The sequence below is a fragment of the Polyodon spathula genome, chromosome 1 (assembly GCF_017654505.1).
Source record: "Polyodon spathula isolate WHYD16114869_AA chromosome 1, ASM1765450v1, whole genome shotgun sequence".
NCBI lineage: Eukaryota > Metazoa > Chordata > Actinopteri > Acipenseriformes > Polyodontidae > Polyodon > Polyodon spathula.
In genome coordinates this window covers 76,405,856-76,431,106 of record NC_054534.1, presented here as the reverse complement: position 1 = coordinate 76,431,106, position 25,251 = coordinate 76,405,856, and the positions used below count along the sequence as shown (strand labels likewise).

Sequence of the window (25,251 nt, the reverse complement as noted above, 5' to 3'; positions counted from 1 at the left end):
GATTCTAATCTGCTTAATAAAAGCTCTCAACCAGAACTAGAGCAATTCAGATATCCCTGTTTGAAATCGGCAGGGCATATTTATTAGGGAACAAAAACTCCAATTAGTATTTTCCACACCCTTTCACAATTTTCTCTTCCCCTTTGGGCACTAAATCTCTTTCTTCCCAGGCTTTTGTACTTGGAAAGGGGGTCGGCAGCAGGTTTGAAAGGATGGCACTAGGTTCAGTGGAATGTCACCCTCCAATGGGACAAAGTGTCCTCTTGACAAGTCAAGTAGTTCTTAATTGGAATTTAGCTGCAGAAACAGCGAAAGATCAACAGGGGAGTTATGTCACCTGAATTTACTGAGATCCGGGCTTGCCGAATAACCACCTGTGGCGCGATCGGTGTTGCAGGGGAGTGTTTGTGCAGGGCTTTGGCAATCTGCAGGAGCTTTCTGGAGGCATCAACCCAGTACAGAAAGCGGTCAATCAAAAACACAATTGACGATGCCGTTGCCGAGTCCCCAACTAAGATGGAGGCTTTCAAGTAAACCTGCGTGTGGAAACAAAACAAAACAAACAAACAAAAAAAGAAACAAACAAATTAGTTAAATGTTGGCTTTAGTTATAAATGCGTCAGTACATCATATTAAGTTTCTATTTTCTTGTATGTTTTTAAGAAGCAGTCTTTTAAAAACCAAAAACTACATTTAGCCAAGCAGTTTTCCCTACTTATTAAATGTTTTTTTTTTTTAAATAACTCATTAGGGCCCAATATTTTAAAAGTTCATATAAACTGCATTGACTATATTTACAGAGACCGTGACAAAACCTTAGTTCTACATGATGTACTTACAGACAGACATGACCTTTTTATCTCTTAATTTTGCTTACTTGTGCTCAAGAACGTAGCAACAAAGATTCATCTCAGTTCATATTTTTTTAATCGTGTGGTACAACTAGACTTTGCTTATTGATTTATTGCCCCATCCCGAGAGGTTTGTCTTGGTTTGGAAGCACTTTAATGTATTAAAAAAAAAGAAAACATATAATAATTATTTTGAATCTGTACACTATAGTGGCAGAGTAATTGCATGGCATAGTTTGTAATACATTTTGTATTGTTTGGTGCCAAATGTTATTTTTTTTGTTTTTTCCCCTTTTTGTCAGCTATTATTATAATCTCCTCTTCAGAAAAGTTGCCTCTCTATGCCTTTGAACTCTCTGAGCCATTTACTGCATTTACTCTGATGTTCCGAAATCGTTTTGAAATGATTCCGAAACATTCTCTTCCTGAACGGTGCGTTTACATTTGTATGAAACAGGAGGGGATAGTTTTCTCAGAAGAGAATGAGCATGCGCACTTTGTAAGGTGAAGACATCAGACACTATGATGTAATGATGACATCATCGAGTGCCATCATTGGAAAATACAACCATCTTCAGTGCTTGCGGTGGATGTTGAAGAAGAGGATGAGGTAAGCAACATTTTTTTTTTTTTTACTTATTTTAGTTTTACTATGTTAATGTGATGTATAACACATTTAATCACTGCATTTAATGCTACTGCCTAGTTAGTCATGGGAAGGCAGCACGGTGATGACGTAGATTTCTTGTGTGCAGTGCCTGGCTGGAATTTTCTTGACTCGTTCCAGAACCTGTCTTCAGAGCAGTTACAATACTCCGGCTATGCCGGAATGGAACTCAAACTTTTGAGAGAATAAGAGAACGCATCTAGAATGCATTCAGTAGTGTTTACACTAGCTAAATGTTATGGAATACATACTCTTGGCTACCAGTTCTGTAACGTTGTACAACTGTAAACACACCTATTGTCTCACCCTGTACAGAAATACATCTGCATCAGTTGGGTATAGTCTGAGTTGCGATTCATTTCCTGTTTAGATTCATTTAAATGTATTCATTTCTGCAGTCTTGTGATATTAGCAATCTATCGGCAACTCTTTTTAGTTTCACAGGCTTGCAAATATATGCGATACAAGAAGAGTTGCATAAAAGTTGCATGCATTTGCTAAATCTTTGAATATCTGACCCTATACTTTTAGGATGGTTTGCAAACTTCCCGCTAACTGAACTTCCCCCCAATCGATCCATTCAACTTTGTGAAGATTTCCGGTAACTTCCCAAAATGTACAGAGAAGGGACGTTGTGCAGATAAATTAAGGATGGTACGTCCCCAGTTTGTCGAACAAACAAACTGGCCAAACTTCATGTTATAAAACTTCCCCAAATATAAGTAGGGAAAGGTGATAGCAGGAAGTTGGAAAATAGAGCAAGACTTCTACTAAGTAGGGATGGCCATTTCTGTATATTTTAATAATTGAATACACGTAATTTAATAAACAATTACACTATTATACTTTACATTAACATGCCACTGGCTGAAAATAATGCTTGCATGATACCATAATTGAAGTAATACATACAAATGCATACATACAGCATTAGCAATTGCTATACATTTCCACCAACTCGATGCTCTACGATACCAGATGGATGTGCGCTTGGCAAACACAATAGTTTAGGTTGTTTGAATTATATATTTTACATATACATTAAAAAAAAAAAAACTTCCAGAACACTGAATGCCAGCTTTAGAGCAGAATCACAAAATAAACACAATGAATTTTTAAATTTGTTTATTTCATAAGTAGGCTAATGTTCGTGGATGGGGCGTGAGCAGTGCTTTGAAATTGAGCTTTGACTGACAGGCAGGTCAGTAACTTGCAGCCAATGCAGTCATTAGAAGACACAGTGCAGCAGACAGGACAGCAAGAAAAAAATTAAGCATGTGCTGTTATTTTAGCCATTTATATGAAAAAATGAGGATCTACATTAAATCACGTGAATGTTCTTGGGAAATATTAAAAGAGCAGATTCTGCCGTTCTGCTAACATTTACCATCCCTGAATAATGGGTAGGTGTTCATTACAGCAGGTGATAAAGGAATGATTTGTGTACGTCTTGCCAAACATTGTTTTTAGGTGTATAAAGGCTGCAGGAAACAAAGGGTTAAAAGGTGGAGCTGCCCCTGGCATATAATTGCAATGGTAAATCAGCAATAGACCTAAAGGGTATGTGCCGGTGGGGAGTACTTGGTAGAAGAAGAGAGGGGCTTAAGAAGGGCTATTGAAAGGACTATGGGAAGGAGAAAATGGGTAGGTTCTGACTCAGTAGTTTAGAAAGGACAGGCAGTTGCCCGGATAACACATCCAAGAGCTGTTTTAGTCTATTTACATGTTTAAGTAATGGTTGCCTTTTGTGTTTCTGGTGTTTTTGTTTTTTAATTATATGCTTTTTGTGGTGAATAAGCTATTTTAAATAAAATCCCAGCAGGCTTCACAAAACAGCTTAATTACAAATTGTAGTTATTCCACCAGCTCGCTGTTTACCAGGAATAATCAAGAGAGTCCCTGCATAACTTTAAAACATTTAAATAGAATTTCTGGGGTAAAGTTAACTAATCAAAAATGCCAACACATTTTGAAATGTCTTCATTAGTTTGGTTGAAGACATTGAAAACTGAGTTACTGTTTTTTTCTTTTTTTTTTTTTTTTTTTTTTATAGTTTTACCTCAAAACAATTAAGTAAAGTATGCTGCAGATTGCAGGGATAGTATCATTCCTTTACTTTGTGTTAGGAAACTGTACTTTGGTTTTGTGCTACACATCTTTTTTAAAGAGTTTCTCAGCATAGAGAACAATTCAATTACAGCAGAACCTGTCATACCGATCTTGTAAGATACGATACCTCACTAACTGATGGACCTCTGGCATGTGTCAGTTACACATGATGTTACCAACTGAATGGAAATTCAACAGTGTAGGGATACCAGATGTCCCAGGAAAACTGGGATTGGCCCAGTTTTTAGCCTTAATTTTTTGCTAAATCGGTTTTGCTATTTTGTATAAGTACAAAACTGTACCAGTGTGCTCAGCAAGTTCACAGCACAGTAATTTATTATAAAAAAATAAATAAAATAAAGAGACTCATGGATTACTTGTTTAAAAATTCTGATTATGTGTTTTAACAATTTTGTGTGCACGCTTTTTTTTTGTTGTTTTTTAATGCCATTTCTGTCTCGAGTTAACAATCCCCCCCCCCCCCCACCCCCCACCCCCCAACCCCCCCCCCCACCCCCCCCCCCCCCCCCCCCGCCCCCCACCCCCCCCCCCCCCCCCCCTACCCCCCACACCCCCTCCCCCCCCCCCCCCCCCCCCACCCCCCCCCACCCTTATGGTGCCCCCCCCCCCCCCAAAAAAAAATACTTGGGTATGGACCGAGAAAGCACAGTGAGAGCTCTTTTTGGAATGCTGTTTTGTAATTTGCCAAATACTACTCTAAGAGTGCCTTTGCCCGATGCGCCACTCAGGAGAACCTTGAGCAGTCTTTAATTTGCAGCAGCTCTGTACTTTCCTACCGTTACCAGTGTTAATGAATGGGCTACAGGCTGTTCAGTTAAATCAGATACAGGCAGATCGCTAGCTGACATTTCTTCGCTAAACTCAAGGAAAATCGGAGTTCATATCAAAACAATAATAGAAATTTGAAATTATTTCAGCCATTTTCAAGTATAGTATAGGTGGCAGTATTGTCTGAACAACTGAAGCACAGCTCCATCCCAAATTTCAGAAGTACGCTACTGAATAGGAACGTAAGCAAAGACACATCCGAAAACTAGACCCAGTAAGCATGTTATTCCCCTTATGTTATTCCACTGTTATCCCACTGAAGTGGAATAACTAAAATGTATCCCACGCTAGTACTATAAATTCTGACAATCATGAGATCCCCCATATAATTCTTTAAAAAAAAAAGGTTATTTTTCTTTCTACACAGCTGAAGGAGGGCTTTTTCTCTGAAACTTTATTCCTTGAATAAATAATGTTTTAATCATTTATACATTTTGTGCAAATCCAAAATAAATCTTATGATGAATTTATATATACGTATTTAGGGGGGAAATTATATCTCTTTTTGCTATGGGGAGACGGATTTCCCCGCCACTATTTGGATCTGTAAATAAATAAATAAAACCAAGGATAAGCACTTAAATCTTGAACAATGTACCACATATCCAGTAAACATATAAAGCGGCTCAAAAGAGGAATATAATTTATTCTCTCTTGAAGCCTCTATCAATCCAAGTACAAAGGCCTAAAAGAGGGTGATTCGTCAGACAAAAGGGCCTTTGAGCAGTTAGGAAAAGAAGACCTCAAGAAGGGTGGAAGGAATCCAAGTGGCCCTATTATCCCACTTGCGCTAATTAGACATTTTTCTGTCAGCCGTCGAGCACTGCTGGGAGGCCAAACTTACTCAATTCATTTCAAGAGTGTTTACAGAAGTGTGCATCTGTTTGTGTCTCCTCAGGAGGAAAATAAGCACTTCAATAGCATTGTCAAAAATCTAAATGAAGCATCCTATTTTCTAAGTGCTTAGAACCTTGCAGCTGCAAAACTTTACACTACACATTCCTCAGAAAAGAAAGCAAGCACAAAAAAAAAAGTTCAGAGGGAGAAGTGCGACTGCAGAGAATCCTGAATCAAAGGGTTATATTTTCATGCCAGTGTACATAGTGCACTGCTTTTCAATAAAACTCACTGCGTACTTTCAATCCCATTTTAATTCAGATTTTTATTTATTTATTTATAGCTAGAAACAAGTTTGTTTTTTTAAATATTAACAGAAAAGACTTTTGTTCTTTTTTTTTTCTTGTGCAGAACTATCCTCACTTTTTGCTAGTTGTTCATGTGCCAAGTAAGAAGAAAGTTTATGGCCAATAGTGGACAATATTTGGCCTTTAAATGAACTGAAATACTTCACAAGGAAGACAAGTGCAATTACATGGGATAGTAAAGCTTACCTACAATGTAGTTTTTAACAATATACATATATGCAACTACTGGAGGTAAGAAATACTAAAGTCAATTGTTAATTTTCACACACACACACACACACACACACACACACACACACACACACACACGCACATGCACAAGGCGCAATCGGCACCCTAATTTCTTATTCAATTATAGTAAAGGCATTTACCAATGATAATGGATGCATTGATGTTTTATTTTTCAAAATAAGATCCAATAACTAAAAACACAGTTGTGCATAACAGTTATACAAAAAGGCACAACTTGCATTCAAATTAGAACACTTCTGATTAGAAAAAACAAAAAAAGAAATACAAATGACTGAAATGAATATGCATGCGTCTGCATCAGATTAACATTGTAATAATAATAAAAAAAATACTATATTTTAACAAAAGTAATTTCTGAACTACGGTTCTTCAATACTGTTTACAGTTTATGTCCAAAAGCAAAGCATTTGAATTAATCTCAGAAACCCTGACTAATGTGACCATTTCAGCTTCTTTTTCTATAATATTGCCATATAATCCAAACACAACAAAAGGTAATTGGTAGATTTAATTAAAAAAAATGTAAAAAAAAACTGTTGCCTTAATTTAAAAAAAAAAAAAAAAGGGAATACTCGGTCTACTTCTGATTTGTCTAATCCAACACGTAATGTAGGCTTGATGTGTGTATCCTAGCAATGGGCTAATCCACCGTACTAGCAATAGAAGCAGCGCACTGACACTCAAGGTTTTAATGCAAACTGGCAACATTAGACTTAAAACTGGGTACTAGTTCGATGCAACAGTTCACCAAAATGTAATTGAAGCTCGGTAAAATGTAAGAACAGATGATCAATAACTAATGCATCAATTAGTTGTTGCACCCCAAATATACATACATATATACAGTGCTGTGGCAGTGCGATTGCCCTGCACAGTGGTAAATTAGTGTTGGTGTGGTTTATATGTGGGAATGGGTTTATTTTGTGACGTTTTGGTACTTAATTAGTTTATTGTCTGTTTTTGTGTTAATTGTTACAATTGATTTAATTGTTTAGCTGCTGTGGCGCTCCGCTGGGGACGATTACCGGTCTGCGTGGAGCAGCAGCTGAAAGCAATCAGCTGTTCCAGCAGGCAGGTGGGCGTGTCTCAACAGAGCGTCAAGATAAAAGCATGGTGATCGCTGTGATCGGGGCTGCTGCAAGGCCTGCCGTTTTCACGGCACCTTTTGAGTTATAGTTTGGGGTATTGTGTCTTATTTTGCACTTTTTGTACGGTTTTCTGTATTTGTCCTCTGTGCGTTACCATCGCTGGTAACGTCACATGACCGCCTTTATTTTACTTTCACTTTCTTTTTGTTGTTAATAAATCCTGCGCGCCTGTGCCGGCGTTTCAACACAACCTCAGTCTCTCTGTATGCTTGAACAGCGGCTACCCACACGTGTGACCCGAGGAAGACCCTGTCACATATGGTGTCGGAAGTGGATTCCGCTGCATCCTGCCGAAGCAAGGCTAGATGGCTACAGAGAGACAGGAGGAGCAAACCCCTGAAATTTTTTGGGGGGGACAAGGGCAGACCGCAGGTAACCCTGAGGGGCTGCTGAAGGAGAGGGATGGAGCCGCTGTCCTTAAAGGCACTGTGAAGGAGCCGAGACATCCCGCCCGAACGCCAGAGAGGCCGAGGAGGGTCCGTCCCCGAGAGCTGCAGAAGGAGGAGTTCCGGTCCTGGAAGCTGGCGAGGGAGGAGGAGAGACTGCCTGCCCGGACGCCAGCGGGAGGAACTGCCTGCCGAGCGTCAGCGAAGGAGGACCTGTCGTTTGTGGGGGATCGTCTCAGAAGGAGGCGGGTCAATCCTCTGGAGAGGAGCCCCGTGAAGGGACACTGGGTTTAGGGGGTAAGCGGGGTTGAATGGGCGCCCCCTTATAGAAGCCCTGGGGGTTAATAATTGTTGGTGTGTTAATTGTTGCATGTTAGTAGATTGTTAGTAGATTATTGTATAAATGATGGTGATGGGAAATAGTAATGGTGATGGTAATGATAAATTATCGAGATAATGGTGATAAATTGTATTGATGATACTGTGGTGATAGCATTGGAGCCAGTTAGCTGTTTGGTGGCTGGTTGAGGCTGGCTGGGCTCGAATGTTCCCTCCCACCCACCCATATGTAGTGTGTTAATAAAAATAAATAAATAAAATTAAATAAGTGAATGGTGTTGTCGGATGAACCCTTGGGGCTCATCCTAAGGAGGGAGGTATGTGGCAGTGCGATTGCCCTGCACAGTGGTAAATTAGTGTTGGTGTGGTTTATATGTGGGAATGGGTTTATTTTGTGACGTTTTGGTACTTAATTAGTTTATTGTCTGTTTTTGTGTTAATTGTTACAATTGATTTAATTGTTTAGCTGCTGTGGCGCTCCGCTGGGGACGATTACCGGTCTGCGTGGAGCAGCAGCTGAAAGCAATCAGCTGTTCCAGCAGGCAGGTGGGCGTGTCTCAACAGAGCGTCAAGATAAAAGCATGGCGATCGCTGTGATCGGGGCTGCTGCAAGGCCTGCCGTTTTCACGGCACCTTTTGAGTTATAGTTTGGGGTATTGTGTTTTATTTTGCACTTTTTGTACGGTTTTCTGTATCTGTCCTCTGTGCGTTACCATCGCTGGTAACGTCACATGACCGCCTTTATTTTACTTTCACTTTCTTTTTGTTGTTAATAAATCCTGCGCGCCTGTGCCGGCGTTTCAACACCACCTCTGTCTCTCTGTATGCTTGAACAGCGGCTACCCACGCGTGTGACCCGAGGAAGACCCTGTCACAAGTGCCTATAGTAAGTATTCACCACCCTTGGACGTTTTCACAGTTTGTTGTGTTACAACCTGAAATCTTGATGCATTTAATGGGATTTCTTTCCCTTTGATTTACACAACCTACTCAACACTTTCAATGTGTGAAAAAATAGGGGGGACGGGACGGGACGACAAATCAATTAAAAATAAAAACCTGAAAAGTCTTCATTAGATAAGTATTCACCCCCTTTGCTATGACACTCCTAAACAAGCGCACGTGTAACCAATTGCCCTCAGAATTCACATTTTAAGTTAAATGGAGTCCATCTGTGTGCAATAAATGTGGTTCACATGATTGCAGATTAAATACACCTGTCTCTGTAAGGTCCCACAGGTGGGTAGTACATTCAAAGCAAAGATACTACCATGAAGACCAAGAAGCTTTCAAAACAACTCCGGGATAAAGTTGTTGAAAGGCACAGATCAGGGGATGGGTATAAAAAGATTTCAAAGGCACTGAATATCCCTTGGAGCAAAGTCAAGTCAATCATTAAGAAGTGGAAAGTATACGGCACCACCCAGAATCTGCTTAGAGCAGGCCGTCCTCCCAAACTGTGCAGCCATGTAAGAAGGTTGTTGGTCAGAGAAGCCACCAAGAGGCCAATGACAACTGGGAAGGACCTACAATGTTTCATGGCTTAAATGGGAGAAACTGTCCATGTGTCAACAATAGCTGAGGTACTCCACAAATCAGGCCTGCATGGAGGAGTGGCAAAAAGGAAGCCATTTCTGAAAAAAGCCCATGTAAATCCTGCTTGGCATTTGCAACAAGGCACGTGGGAGATGTGGCAAAAGATTCTGTGGTCCGATGAAGCAAAAATTGAACTATCTGGCCTAAATGCAAAGCATTATATATGGCATAAACCCAACACAGCACATCACCCAGTTAACACCATCCCTACTGTGAAGCATGGTAGTGGCAGCATCGTGCTATGGGGATGCTTTTCATTGGCTGCGACTGGGGAGCTTGTCAGGGTAGAGGGCAAAATGGATGGAGCTAAATTCAGGCAAATCATTCAGGAAAACCTGCTTCAGTCTGAAAAAGACCTAAGACTGGGACGGAGAGTCACTTTTCAGCAGGACAATGACCCCAAGCACACAGCCAAAGCGACACTGGAGTGGCTTAAAAACAAGAAAGTGAATATCCTAGAGTGGCCCAGTCAAAGCCCGGACTTGAATCCGATCGTGAATCTGTGGCAAGACTTACTTGGAAGACTACTCTCCACCAACGATCCCCATCCAACTTGACAAAGCTTGAACAATTTTGTCAAGAAGAATGGGCAAATATTGCATGATCCTGATGTGCAAACCTGGTAGAGACTTACCCCAAAGGACCCACAGCTATAATTGTTGCCAAAGGTGGTTCTACCAAGTATTGACTCAGGGGGTGAATACTTATCTAACCAAGATATTTCAGTTTTTTTATTTTTCATTAACTGTTGTTTTACAATAAAAATGATCTTGCCTCTTCAGAGTGTTGAGTAGGTTGTGTAAATCAAAGGAAAAAAAAATCCCATTTAAATGCAACAAGATTTCAGGTTGTAACACAACAAACTGAAAACGCCCAAGGGTGGTCAATACTTATTATAGGCACTGTATATTGGGGTCTACCTAAATCATGATTTCGCGGAAATCGTGAAATTGAGGGGTCACCACGAAAGTCACTTCTTTTAGGGGTCATTGCATACCGAACAAGTATGGAGAGAGAAAAAAAGGAACCTCATTTAAATGAACTACTGCACAACGCAATTGACGCAAACTACGTATCTTCCTTCTGTAGATAGGCTTTTTTTATTCCTTCGCCATCCTATGTCCATTGCAAAAAAACAAAAACATCCTTAGACTACTGTTCAAATGACAACAATGTTTTACTCAGCCTATCAGTTCATCTGTACTGGCTTTTCTGTGACCTGTACTTTACAGTAGGGGGTGGGATAAAGTCAGTGCTGCCTTGTTTTGATTTAAGTTGCTAAAATCTAGTTTTCAGCTTTGGAGGTAAAAGACCAGAAATAGACGACAAAGCAAAAAACGTGAAGTACATTTCGGCTGAGGATATTTCCCAAAGAAGCTGTACATGCAGATGGAGGTAATTGTTTTGCACATCTTGTAATGTGTCTTTGAAGAAGATATGATCGATTGATATATATCTTCAGAATCACAAATTAAAAACGAAAGGCTACTACAGAGGTTGCTAAACAGAATGTAAAATAAACAGCTTTCAGAAAACAAACTGGAAAGTCAGCGCAGACAAAAAGTGTTCCTGTTGCTTGTAGCCACGTTAAATCAGTACTATAGGTACGGTCTAGTACAGCCACCTTGCTTCCAACAACCTGCTGCTTACTTTTTAAACGCAATTAGAATTTTAGACCCAAATAGGCGCGTTTTCTTTGCTTTGACTCGGTAGATACTAATAAAATAAATTATTGGATTGGACAAATTACATGACAATGAACTTGCTGCATACATTGCCTTTATTAAAGTATTAAATGCCAGATGCCCTTGGGTAACCGAGTATTGGGACTGTTTTTAATCGATGTCCACATCTGTATAACTTGACAAAGCTTTGCTTTACACTTCCAACCAATTCAGTGGATGCAGACGTGCAGTCTCAATGTATGGGCAAGTCCACACCAGACAGAGAACGTCGGCAGCAACTGCTGGTAGATGCTGCATGCTTGTCTTTAACAAACGACAGCACACTGTTTTAGTAAGGAAGTAAGTACCACTATTGTTAGGCTTTTATAGTGTTTTGAAATATTGTCTACTTAAGTTTGCTTAATGTTTAAACAGGTCCACGAAATGCCAGTCAAATCCTAATTTAATTCCATAATCTACCTCCTAAAAACACAAAAATTTACCGCGATTTAAGTAGACCTAGACCTATATATATATATATATATATATATATATATATATATATATATATATATATATAATATATATATATATATATATATATATACAGTTGTAGTCAAAAGTTTACATACCCCAAAGGAAATGTATAATTTCTATAAATTTCCCAAACAAATAATTATAGGAAAAATTTTGCAAATGTTTTGCTTTTGTGGATGAGGAAAAAAAGTTACAAGAAATAGATGTCTACAATTATTTATTTCAGCAATTTCTCAACTCCAAAAATTCTAATTCAAAAGTATTCATACCCTGACAAGGACAATTAGGACAATTAATAGTTAACCTCTTTTATATGATTAGGATATTTGATAATGAGCTTTTGGCATGATTCTTTAGTGATTTATGACCATTCTTCAAAGCAAAATTGTTCCAGTTCATTCAAATTCCGAGAAATTCTCTTGTACACAGCAGTCTTCAACTAATACCAAAGATTCACAATCGGATTTAGATCGAGACTTTGACTAGGTGTGACAGAAATAGAATGATTCTTGATGGTAAATCTCCCTCTCAGCCTGTGCAGGAGCTAACTAATGAGAAGAGAGTACCCTAGACTGGTTGGCTTGACAAGTCGGTCATATAGAAAGGGGGCAGAACTCCGGTGCACTAACTCATCGACCCGGAAAGGAAATGTGGCAGCTGTGGATTGGAGGAGCGACTGCACTCGTTTACCAAGGGGTCATTTGTGACGGTACAAATAGGGGACGGAGAGACGTGATCTGTTCCTGGTTAAGAAACAACCTGGAAGGACCTGTGTTTGTGAAATCGTACCGTGAGTGGTTGTTTGTTTTGTCTCCAATTGTTTCTTGTTATTATTAGTAGATGGCGAACATGTTCCGGAGCTGTCGCCAAGGGCCAGCACCAACCCGGACAAAACTGCACCTGTATCACGATTTACTGTACATGCACCACAAGCACTGCAGCATGCACCCAGGACTGGTGTTTGTACTTTGTGTGTGTAAATTGACTGTTCATTATTTGGGACTGCAAATCCTTTAGTTAGAACAGTGCAATGCACATTGCTGTGTATTGCCTGGGATTTATTATTTACGGTCACCAGACCTGGATTATAATTAAACCTCCTTGCAGTTGGATTCTTGTTGTCTGACTTTTCACTGATCACCACATTATTCCTGCACCTGAACACAGCAAGCCACTTTACCACACTAGGCCATTCCAGAACCTTGATTTTATTATTCTTTAGCCATTCTGAAGTCGATTTTGATGTGTGCTTTGGATCGTTGGAACATCCAGTTGTGCTTTAAACCAAGTTTTGTCGCTGAGGGTTTCAGATGATTGGCCAATATCTTTTGGTATGCTATGGAATCCATTTTACCATGTACTGGAACAAAATTTCCTGTGCTATTAGAGGATAAACAACCCCACAGAAGGATATTACCACCTCCATGTTTGACAGTAAGTGTGGTGTTTTTTTCTTTTCTTTGTACGCCTCACCAGACATTATCCAAATGTAACAACTATCAGCATGACTAAATTGCTCGATTTTTTTCATCACTCAACAAAACCATTGACCTGAAATCATACCCATCATTCAAATGTCGTTCTGCAAACTTTAAGCCTGTCCTTGTGACGTCTTCCTAAGAGTGGCTTTTCCCTTGGCCTGCGACCATTGAGAGCTTCACCATGAAATACTCAGCCTGTGATTGAAATGGAAACCCCAGTCCCACCTGCAGCCAATTCACTTTGAATATCAGTGGCAGCCAATCTCAGATTGTTATTAACCTTCCTCACAATTCTTCTACTTGTTCTTGGTGAAAGAACCTTCTTTTTTATTCCAGACCAAGGGAGCGTTCTGACAGTACCATGACTCTTGCACTTCTTGATAATAGAAACAACAGTTGAAATTAGGCTACTCAAATGCTTGGAAATCTACTTGTATCCTTCACCAGATTTATAACAATAAACCATTTTCTGCCTAAGGTCTTTAGATAGTTCTTTACTTTTTTCCATATTGATTTATTTGGTAAAGACAGCAATCACCCTATGCCTAATCCTTTTATACTCTCTAAGAATGTTCACCTACAATCCGGCATTACTTTTGAATTTGCAAAACAAAATTGCTGAAATAAATAATTGTAGACATCTATTTCTTACTTTGTTCCTCATCCACAAAAGCAAAACTTTTGCTACAAAAGATCTTCCCTAAAATTCGTTGTTTTCGAGAAATTTCTATAAATTATGGAAATTTCCACTGGGGTATGTAAACTTTTGACTACAACAGTATATCTTAAAGGAAGTATAACTGGAATGTACATAAATGCTAAGTTGTTTTTTTTGGTCAGAAATGTCCTGATTTTTTATTTTTTTTTTAAACCTTTAAATCTTTTATGTGTATCCAAAAAAAAAATTACATTTTTTAAATTTATATATATGCGCATGCATGCACATTCACTCCAAGCAAAGTAACATAACACTAAAATATACACCATTATTTTCCTGATCTATGGTACCATTCTATGAAATTTTCCAATGATACTGTAAGTATTTACACAAATAACAATCATGAGGCATCCCAAAGCTAGTAGCTTAACAGGATAATAACTCAAATCGCCAGGACAACGTCAATCATTGTCCAGCACGTGTTCTGACAACATGTCACCACCAATGTAGGACAACACCATCCCTTCTTATGAGGACTAGATGTCTAGTGCCAAAACACATTAACCTCTCAGACAAGTCTCAGAAATCACTGTACACTTGATGTGGCATAGGCAACATATCTCAAAAATCCTTTAGACAACAAGATAACAGCTCTCTTGTTCTTTCTCTGGGGTATTAGTCTACTACCCGTGTAGGACACGTTACTGAAAAAAGTGATCTATTACTCGTTTCTTCAGAAAAACTAATATAATGTCCTTACTTATTACTTAAGTAAGGACATTATATAGCACGTTATATTTCTTTCTCTTGTCTTGTCCTGCAAAACAGTTGTTGACTATTGTTTACTATTTAACTGTGTGTCTGGTAATTCATTTATTAAATGAGTCAAACAGTTTTTTTAATTTTGTGTAGTATAACAAACAAACAACTGTTAATAATTTACTGGATATAGCAAATACTGAATTGTAATCAATACATTACATGGGACTTTACGCAAGTCATAAGCAGTGAAAGCTAAAAAAATAAAAAATAAATAGAAACACTTTACTATGACGGGGTGCCCTTGTGTATATTTTATGTGGGACTATGTTTTCATTGGTATTATTATTGTATTGTGTTTAATGCGGGCGGATGAAAACCCTCTGTCATTATTAATTATTATTATGTGGCTGGTGCAAAGCCGGAATTATTGTTATTATTTGTCAAGGATGGGGTTACTTCCCTGTTAGAATGTAGCTGGAGCCTTAATAAGGTAACTGTTTGATCAATGGGTTGGCAGGGCTCCATCCACAGGATACAAAAGAGACCACCTTGGCTCATTAAAGTGGTGAGAGCTAAGAGGACAGTTGGTAAGAGAAAGACAAACCGATTGCTACCAACTGTGAGACCTTGTAGCTACTTGTTCTGTTTAACTGTTTGTGTTTATTTTGTTTTGGCCAATGTGCCTGTTTCTTTGTGTTTTGTATTACTGTTTTGTTTTGTTATTTAATAAAGACATGGCTGTGACCGTTTTATGTAAAAAAAAAAAATTAAAAAAGGATTAATGGTATCACATCAAAAATAAAATAAACTATAAAATAATGTATAAACATATCATACATAGTATTCCAGCACAATCAGCATTGTACCTTTTTCTTTATAAAAATAGCCCAATAAAACTGATTTTCACACTGTCACTAAAATTATTTAGATAGGGCTATACCTTGTGGTTAATATACTTTTTGACAGAAATATACAAAAACACACTTACATGCACTGATAGACCTTCTACAAAGAAGCCCCCTATATTATAATTTGAAACCACAATGCCATTTAAACCAACTGAAGTGTCTCCAAGGCTTTGATGTTTGATGTCCTTCAATATTGCCTTTAATCTGACTGTTCTTACTGCAGGGTCAAGGTCGATTTCGACTTTCTTATGATAAATAGACCCCATTCAGACTTGCGATTTAAGGAGGCCCAGAGCCGCCTTTTCTCAAATGTGAACGCTCCAAAAAAGAAAAGGCAGCCCAGGACCGGCCTAGATTTAAGCCGCCGTTTCGATGGGATGTCAATCCCTGAACACAAAGCAGACTTAAACCGCCTTTTTGTATCACATTACCAATTAGATTTTCTATGATAACATGGAAAAACACAGATTATTTTTTTGTTTTACATGCAAGGCTTTTTGTGCTTGATAAAAACCAAATCAGTACACGTACCATATATAAACAGTAACACAGGCAACTCTGCTTAAAATTACGTAAACATAGGGTTATCACCTTTGATTACCCTATATGCCCCGCCTATAAAAAATATATAATAATAACAAAAAATAATAACAATAATATACTACAACACACATTTATAGTAGCGCATTCTACACATATAAAGACAGATAGGCACAGTATCTTATGTTGGTTGTGTTTTCAGCTCCAAAGCTGCGTTTGCGTGTCCCTCGTCTTCATTTTTTACTATATACTTGGATGTGAACTTCTGGAACTTTATACATAAAAAATGTCCATTTAGTCTATTTCTTGAATTTGTATTTTCCATTTGATTTTGCCATTTCCAACAATTTCTTATTTTTAACAGCATGATCATAGAATTCCAGACACGAAAAGCTGAGGTTGCATCTGATGCAAAGCTCACTTTTGACCACTTCAACACCTAGGCGATTCCTCTCGTCAATCCAAAGGTTTCCCATTAAACTGAAAACTCACTCCACAAATGCATTACTGCATGGAGGAGAAAACACATGCTGAACAATTTTCAAGATGTGTTGGGCTTCTACCTTCCTGAAAAATGCACGCCACTTATCAGCAGGTCCAGTGAGAGTGTCATCTTCCATTATAGCAGTCTGTGGTTGTAAATCACCCGTACATGCTGTCTGAAAAGGTTTAGCTAATGTGGTATTTGGCACTCACTATGGGAGTTAAGCTTATAAATGTTCTGTTTTGAGATTTGCATGCTGCTTTTAGGAAGGAAAATGTGCACATTTCTTTGATGCATTATTTTTGTGAGATATTCACTTGGTTTGGCGTGTACTAATTACTTGGTTGTAATATTATGTTTTATTGTTTAGTGTAATAGTTCTTGTTAGCACTATTGAGCTGCCTGTTTAATTGTACAATATCGGTATGAAATTCAATCTTTAACTACTTAATTGATGTTAATTGTACCTGCACTGAATTCAATTTCTAATTACCCAACTAATGTTAATTGTAGCTTATCTGTATGGAAATTGATATTAATTGTAATCTACTCGTGTTGCTTGCTATTGTGAGTTCTGTATTTTAATCATGTATGTGATCTTTTAACAGACGCCGTGTTTCATAAATAGTGTCATGCTTTTATCTTTTGGTTGTCGCTTCTTGTATTTGTCCAGTATAATGTTTTAATTGCCCTATATAACTATATTGTGTAATACCTTCAGTGGAGTAGTCTGGCTTCAGGGTTAAATGGTATACATAGTTTCCAACTGTCACTCTCTAAAGACCCCCACACACACACAAAAAAAAAACATGTAAGTTTGCTTTATTGATTAATGGCACCAGTAAGCTTGTAACGTGCTTAGAATTTGAAAGTGTAACAATTTGTATTTTCACTGTAATATTTCAATGCGTGTTGTGATTGTCAATGTTACTCTACTGGCAATACAGCAGTAGTTTATTATGTATCATGCATGTTGTTTAGCAAAGTGTATTTGATATATGATGTGTATTGCTGTATTTAGATTAAGGTGCGTCCCTTAATGAAGGTTTTAGATTAATGAGGGTTTTGTTATAGCCATGTGTTTGGTAATTTTCCAAAATAAGGGGTAATGCTAATGTTCAGAATTTACTGGTAATGGTTAGGGACTAGAGAATAATGATAACAATGATAATAAAAACAAGTAAACAATAGAATAGTTTAATGATCGTGTTTGTAAATAAATACGGTATTCATGCAGGTTAAACAAATACGTATAAATGAGAACATGTGTAATGTAAAATATATGAATGTTTATTGTAAATAGAATAAATGTTAAGTTTTATTTTTGTATAAAAAAAGCAACCGGTTATTGAACAACTAATTACTTATTTAATGCTGTGTCTTTCCTTAGGAGGGAGCAGTAGGCTAGTGTTAGGTAGTCAGTCATTGTATGTACAACCTGTTTATCATTTGCAATCTGAGAAGCACTGTCACAGATGGTTCTGGCACGCCCCTTTTGTGCTATAAGTCATTAGATAATTTTGCATGGAAGGCCTCAGTTACAAGGGTGTGCAGTTCTTTGATGGACCCAGATTCAGTTAAAATGTGTTTGCCCACTGACAATGGGAATGAGAATGTAGAGACGGGAGCCCGGCTAACAAGATTTAAGTTTTTGCAGGTACTGTTCTTTTATAGACTATCACAGCTACTGGAAGGAGGAGGATCTTTGGGATACAAATTTAAATTTGTGAAACTGCAATAAATATCATAATGACTGTAATGTGTTTTAAAGAATATAAAACCAGTAGCAAATATTATTTGCAGATATGTGTAAGGACTGTGAGAAGGAGTTCATTGCATTGAAGGTCAGACTGATTTGCTGAAAGATCCAAACCTCCCTTATCAGGCAAAAGCATCTTTTTTAATTAGACTCAGAGCCTCAAAACATTCTGATCCAGTGAGGGCAGACTGGCAAACTCTATGGAACAGAGTTAAGTCCAGTATAACAGTAAAAGTAAGTATTACAGAGTCTGTGTAATTCTGTGTAAAGAGAGCACACTGGCTTGAGGTCACGCTGACCAAAACACACCTGTGAAATGAGCTAAGCCTTCCCTTATTTATGAGCAGCGCTGGAAAGCTGAAGTGAGACTTGCCGTAATCAGCAGTTTTGAATCCAAGGCCTTTCTGTAATGAGCAAAATTAACTACTGAAATATCTTTTGGTACCAGAATAAGGGATTCTATGGATTATTGTCTATTCTCTTCATTTAGAGAATAAGAGTGTGCTCAGAGCATATACTGTATATACATAAAAATAAAAAGAGTATGTGAAAAATTGACAGTATCTATTTCTAAAACTAAATATTTCTGCCGGTGAACACTAGCAATTTGCTGTTTCCTGCGTTCTAAATACCTCCGTGTTCTTGAGAGATTGTGCTTGTGGGTGGGGGTAACCTTGGACCATCACCCCGTTACACACCATAACATTAAGTCAAAATTGTCAACAATATGTTTGTTTTGTTTTTTTTGTTTTTTTTTTAAATACCATATTGCTTCAATTTGGCGCCGCCCTCGAATTAAAGATGCCCTTGTATTGATGCTGCAGTCATATATCAGCGTTACATAATAATAATAATAATAATAATAATAATAATAATAATAATATTTATAATTATGTGTTGATGTTCACATCAGGTATGTATGTTTTTTAAATTGTTAAACATCAAGTCAAGCCCCTGGTGTAAACTGTGTATGCTCTTAGGGGTCTGTGTTTAACGTAAACAGATAATCCGATAATAAGACAGCCTCTAGGACTTCATGGGCATTGGAACTACAGTGGCTTACACAGCACATTTAAAAACAAACACATGTACAAAGTTCAGGTTTAAATGAGCAAATCCTAAATCAATTCAGCCTACACTAAAAGTATGCATTTGCCTATCTCAGTGATTATTAAGGTATGATTATTAACTTTATTGAAGGAAGAAGTTCAATTCTGTTGTTTATTGGTAGTTTTATAAAGTCAAAATGATGTTACTCCTCTCTGAAATGTTACCTCTGCCTTACTAAATAAACTCTAGAAAATAAAAAGACAACCAGTTAAAGTTTCAATGTTCATTTAAAACATGTTCATGAAGTAATGTCTCCATAAATTCACTGCTTCATTAAAAGTGAAGCATTGGTGCACATCTAATGTCAGCCTTCAGTGCCTGCTCTATCAAAATAGCGTTCCTTATTCTGAATAATACAATAGGTCAGGAATATAAATTACCAACAGAGGTTAAATAATAGTTCAAAGCCGATCTGAAGGTCTGCAGCAGAGTTGACAAAGTAATTTTGCCAGCATGATGGAACATTTCAGAAGACGGTAACCTATAGACTGAGAGTATCAGTGAATGGCCTAAACTAGCATGAGGCAGGATTTTGGGTTCCTATAGAGTGTGACCCCATGATATGCTTTGTTTCACAGGGGCAGCTGCAGTTATCAACAGATGTTTCAGCAATAAATAATTGGTATCATCTCGGAAAAGGGCCGTCTACCTGGGGAGAAGGCATAATACCAAAAACACGTCTCTGCTATTACAGCCACATTAATCTCTCATCTACACAGGTTTCTGGGGGAGTTTACTGCAGGTGTTTCTTCTGGGAGAAAGCCGACCAACTCTGTAAAGTTATAAAGCTTTGTGTCGCTTTGTTAGGGAGGTCGGCCTCTATCATAAATTCCTGTCTGGGCCAACAAATACTCTGCTTCCTTTCACAAGGAAGAAAAAGGTAAAGTCATTTTTTTTTTTTTTTTTTTGGCTTGTTTTTATTTTCACCCATTGTAAATTGAAACTATGAAATCTGTTTATTTTTTTTTTTTTTTTTTTACAATAACCAGAATGGGGATGTTTACTTTTATAGTAGAATTCTGCTTTTGCAGTCCTTTGTTATGGAATATCTTCATGCATTCTGTATAATCTTTTATGCACCATGAATACAGATATGCTACTGTGAAATGACAAATTTATATGCTGTCTAAGTGAGCACATTAATCAGGATAATAAATTATTTACTATAAAAATATTTTCATGTTCCTCATACACTACACTTATTTTTATGTTTAAGTAGTGTTAGCATGTTTTAGAACCTTTATTTTAAACAAAGGTAAAATCTTGATACATGTACATTTTAACACTGCACAAGGAAATATCTAAATATCTAAAGCTGCAGAGAAATATGTGTGTCATTTAAATAAAATACAAAAGCCCTTAAATCTGAGTTTTTTATTTTTCAGTAGTTATATACATTTAAATAAATTAAGTTTTAATTAATTGATTGATTAATTAATAAGACAGAGAAGTCTGTCAAAAACACTAAAAAGCAACTGTGTTTTGATCTAGCCTTAGTAATATGGCATTGTTTATCTCTAGCATGTTATATATATATATATTATAGATAGATATATATAATATATATATATATATATATATATATATATATATATATATATGGACAAGAAAAACATAATCAACATCCACTCTGAAATGCAGGAACCATGTTCAGCTATAATAAGACTATTTATTTTCTGTGATAAAACAACTATTTGTGATAATCTGAAGCTAATTAGTAAAAAAAAAAGGGGGGGGTAAAAATGACAGAGCAAAGAATGAATAAAAGAAACAAAGGTGAAAAGTAAAAAAAAAGAATGGAAAGAAATGCTTTAGTGCTATTTAGGCAGAAACATATTTAATAGTCTAATAGTCTAATATGCGTAGACTAATATGCATCCTCTAGTTATAGTTTTATGGTCCTGGTTTTAATGAAGTGTCAGTAAGTGCTATATTTGCAATGAGTTCATTTGACTCAAAATATATATCTTTCAACACTATTTTGTATTGTATTTAGTGATGATAATAAGGGAGTCAATACATAACCCCTAGATGAGTACCAGCAACATTTACATAGAGTTATATCTAGATGCTGTCTAGATGACTAAATAGAGCCAAATAACTTTCATATATTTGACAGTGTGTACTGTTAATCTTATGTGTTAATATTTTTTTTACCTAAAGAGACTTTGTGTTTTGTTTGCACACTGCAGTTTGTGTTGCTTAAAATGTGCATGTCAAGTTTTTAAAGGGGTAGCGCACAAATCTGTTTGAGCATTTACTTGTAACAGAATCACATTTCTAATTGTAAAAATCTAAGAACCCAATAATCAGTGTTCCATGAATAGTTTTGAGAAACTGCTAATGCTTCAGGAATGGGATCTAATGAAATTAAACTTGAGGTGTTTTCAGATTATCAGATCGTTTGGGGGGTTTTAAGTAACAAGTGCATTTGCTCATACCAGTAGCTCGTGTAGCCTTCCACTGATTATATCTTTCAGGTTTGTTTTGTCTTCTGGGCATACATCTTGTTTGTACTGCCACCTCTCCGGTACAAAGGGCCACTTCATTTCCTTTGCCTCTTCAAGCAGGGTCCTCAAATCAGCCGACAGTGAAGCTGCAGAGGGCAAAGTTCATATTAGCTCTGAGCAGAATAAAGCCACCTTGCAGACTGCTGTTAGGATGTGCCACCTAACCTGTGAAACCTGCGTCCTTCTCTTGGATCACTCCAAGCTGTTCGCTCCTGCCAAAAGAGTAAGAATGATAGTTCTTCTGTCATCTGAGGCCATGCGGGTCTATGCCCTGCAGGTAAGCTGGAGCGATCAGCTATTCTAAAAGGAAGTGAAACTTCTCAAATGACTATCTGTGCATGAACAAGTGAAGCATGAATGGAATGAAGGAAATGGTTGCAGAAAAAAGGGTTTGAAGTATAACAGCATGTCAAAGAACACAAAATAATGTGATTCACACAATAGATTGCTGCATGACAGATAGTGTGTTCATGGGTTCCATTCTCTTGCAACTTAATGTGTGAAATTGTCTGATGGCCACTGGAAAGGATTTACATAAATCTAACAGATATTTTTATTTTTCATTGGTTACATAAAAAAGATAAACATTCAAACATACAGGTAGTGGATAAAAAAAATGGAAACACCAATGTAAAGTCACTTAATAGGGCGCTGTGCCACCACAGTTTGTATGCACCGTGGCAGAGTCTACCAGCCTCTGGAATTCTGAAGGAGGGATCGGGCACCATTCTTCCACGAGAAAGTCAATCAACTCACGTCTGGTTGATGGAGGTGGAAAATGCTGTCTTAGGCGTCGTTCCAGAATATCCCATAAATACTTGATTGGGTTCAGATCTGGTGACTGAGAAGGCTATGACACATGGATAACATCAGTGTCATGCTCATCAAACCACTGGGTGACCACACGTGCTCTCTGGATGGGAGCACTGTCATCCTGGAAGACACCCCCAGCAGGAAAGAAATGCTGCAACTTTGGGAGAAGATGATCACTCAGTACCATTAAGTAGTGATTCACATTGACCTTGCCTTCTAAGGGAATGAGTGCACCCAAACCATGCCAGGAAAATGTGCCCCACAACATTACAGAACTACCAGAACCCTTCAATGTTGGAACCAAGCACTCAGGGCTGTAGAGGTCTTTAGTTTGGTGCCACATGTGCACTTGTCCATTTATCGAGAACAAGGATGATTCATCTGACCATATCACATTTCCCCACTACTCGTTAGTCCATTGCCTGTGCTCTTTGCACCACTGGACTTGCAAACATGCACTGCCAGGTGTGATGAGTGGTTTGTGTATTGCCACCCAACTATGGTATCCCTCTCTATGGAGGTCTCAGAGGACTGTTTTTGATGGAATGGCTTGGATGGAAGCTCGCGCCCCAGGTTGAAATTTGCAGTCAATTGATCTGCAGTTGCTCGCCTGTTTTGAATTGCACTTCGAATTAATGCATGGATATCACGATCCTGTAGTATGCGCTTCCGCCCACTGTTGCCCTTTGCTGATGACGGCTTTCCCTCAGAGTTCCATGCCGACATCACCTTTCACACCGTTGCTCGTGAAACATCAGTAAGTTCAGCTGTCTTGGTCACTGAAGTTCCTGCCAAATGCGCCCCAACATTCACCCCTCTTTCAAAGTCACCGAGGTCTCCTCTTGCAGCCATGCTAGCCATAATTATAGGCAACCAGGCCTGTCCAGCATTTTTATACATGACTCTGAGCATGCTGGGATGTTATTTGCTTAATTAACGTATGAGCCACACCTATGTGGAAGTCCTTTACTTGTACTAATATCTTTTGATAAAACATGGTAGGCTGTAAATATATGCTCACAGCTGTAACAGTTTTAAAACCTTCAAAACTAAAGCACAAGCTAAGAGCATGCACAGCACACCTGAATTAGCAAGAGTTACAGCATGCAATAATAACATCCCTTAACAATGCAATCTGTGCCCTCCAGTGGAACACAAAAGCATGGCAATCACACATTTGTCTCTTTCTTTCTACTCAAGTTCACTGGGTCACTTCAGTGGGCCTGGGGGAATGCAGCCGGAGAAATGTCTATCTCCCTTTTCAATCTGATCAGCCATTTCCTGAAGAGCATTACCTGAAGATCCGTGCCTAATTTAGTGATTGCTGGGGCTGCCGATTTGCCTTATCTGGAACGAAATTGATTATGAGCGGGGGGGGGGGGGGGGGGGGGGGCATGTCACTTCAGAGGCAGAGGCAGAAGAAAGTGCTACTTGATTTAATGGGTTCAAGAGCCCGCTGTCTAGGGCCATAACAGGACTGTCAGGGCATTAATGATTTTCTGTTATCGAGAAGTTTCACCTTCTTAGGCTGAAACAAAGAGTGCTTAATAACTGTAAATGAGACCTCCGTGCTACCACCAAAACATTTCAAACTCTCTTTAAGTCTCTCCTTCTCTCGGTGTTCTCTTTCTGCTTTCTGTCTAGTGAGCAGCTTTGCACGATTACTTTGTTTTTTATTGGCTTTTTCCAGTCCAGAAGAAATGATGGGACCAATGCTCCTATTTATCAAACCTTTTACATCCTTTGTAAGAGAGGAAAACAAAACTGGCGAGAAGACAAAAATAGTGAATCGAGGTTAATTTAAGGACTATGAAGCCCACCTATGTTGCTTCTTGTTTTTCTCACATTACTGGTATGCTTTCTCAGATGTGTCTACACAAGTCAACAACAAGTATTGGGCAGTAGTGGGACTGAAGTGTGTAAGTGTGTGTGTGTGTGTGTGTATGTGTGTGTGTGTGTGTGTGTGTGTGTGTGTGTATAGCAATATGGATTTAAAACAACAAAAATAATGTTCATGTGTACTCGTAATACATTTGCTACAATTCTGGAAAAAAAATATTTGGGGATTATCAAATTATCAGTCTTGTTTAAAAAGTATGAAAGAAAATATACAAATCTGTTGGTAATCTTTCCTCTTAATATGTGCTAAGAGAAAATGAAGACAGATCATTTAGAAAGTCAGACATTTATTCTGATTTAATCAAATCTGCAAGTTATTATGTACCAGTGTGTGTTATAATCTACAGTAAGAATATATGGAACTGTTTCTAAAAAGGTTACATAACAAACTACTAAAGGTTTATGGTAGCTCAACCAAATTCAGGGGATGTGTTTTTACATATGCCCCACACGGTGATGACTACCACTGATCTGTATTTTTCTTACACAAGTAACATTAGCATGATTTTAAAGCATGTTTTGAGGTCTTTACAACTAAAAAAATATTAACTGGTAAGTTTTCAATTGCTCAGTCTATAATACTGTAAAAACAAGGGACGTTCTTATAGAGAAAAATAATAATCTGTCCTGATTCATGTGTTTAATAATCCCTTCATGGAAAGAAAATGGGCCAAAGGACAGTAGGTTAATTCAGGACCTGTTGCATGCTACATGCCCACTTTTG

The 25,251-nt window shown here is 37.9% G+C and overlaps 1 protein-coding gene across 1 annotated transcript in view; it reads right to left on the bottom strand.

Annotated features, from left to right (window-relative positions):
* The window catches only part of alpk1 (alpha-kinase 1), a 55,061-nt gene that overhangs the window by 13,256 nt on the left and 16,554 nt on the right, over window positions 1-25,251 (bottom strand). Inside the window, exons 5-6 of the mRNA XM_041262563.1 lie at window positions 21,747-21,901; window positions 338-536 (exon numbers count right to left, since the gene is read on the bottom strand). Coding sequence (XP_041118497.1) covers window positions 338-536; window positions 21,747-21,901 — 354 coding nt within the window. The remainder of the gene's footprint in view (window positions 1-337; window positions 537-21,746; window positions 21,902-25,251) is intronic.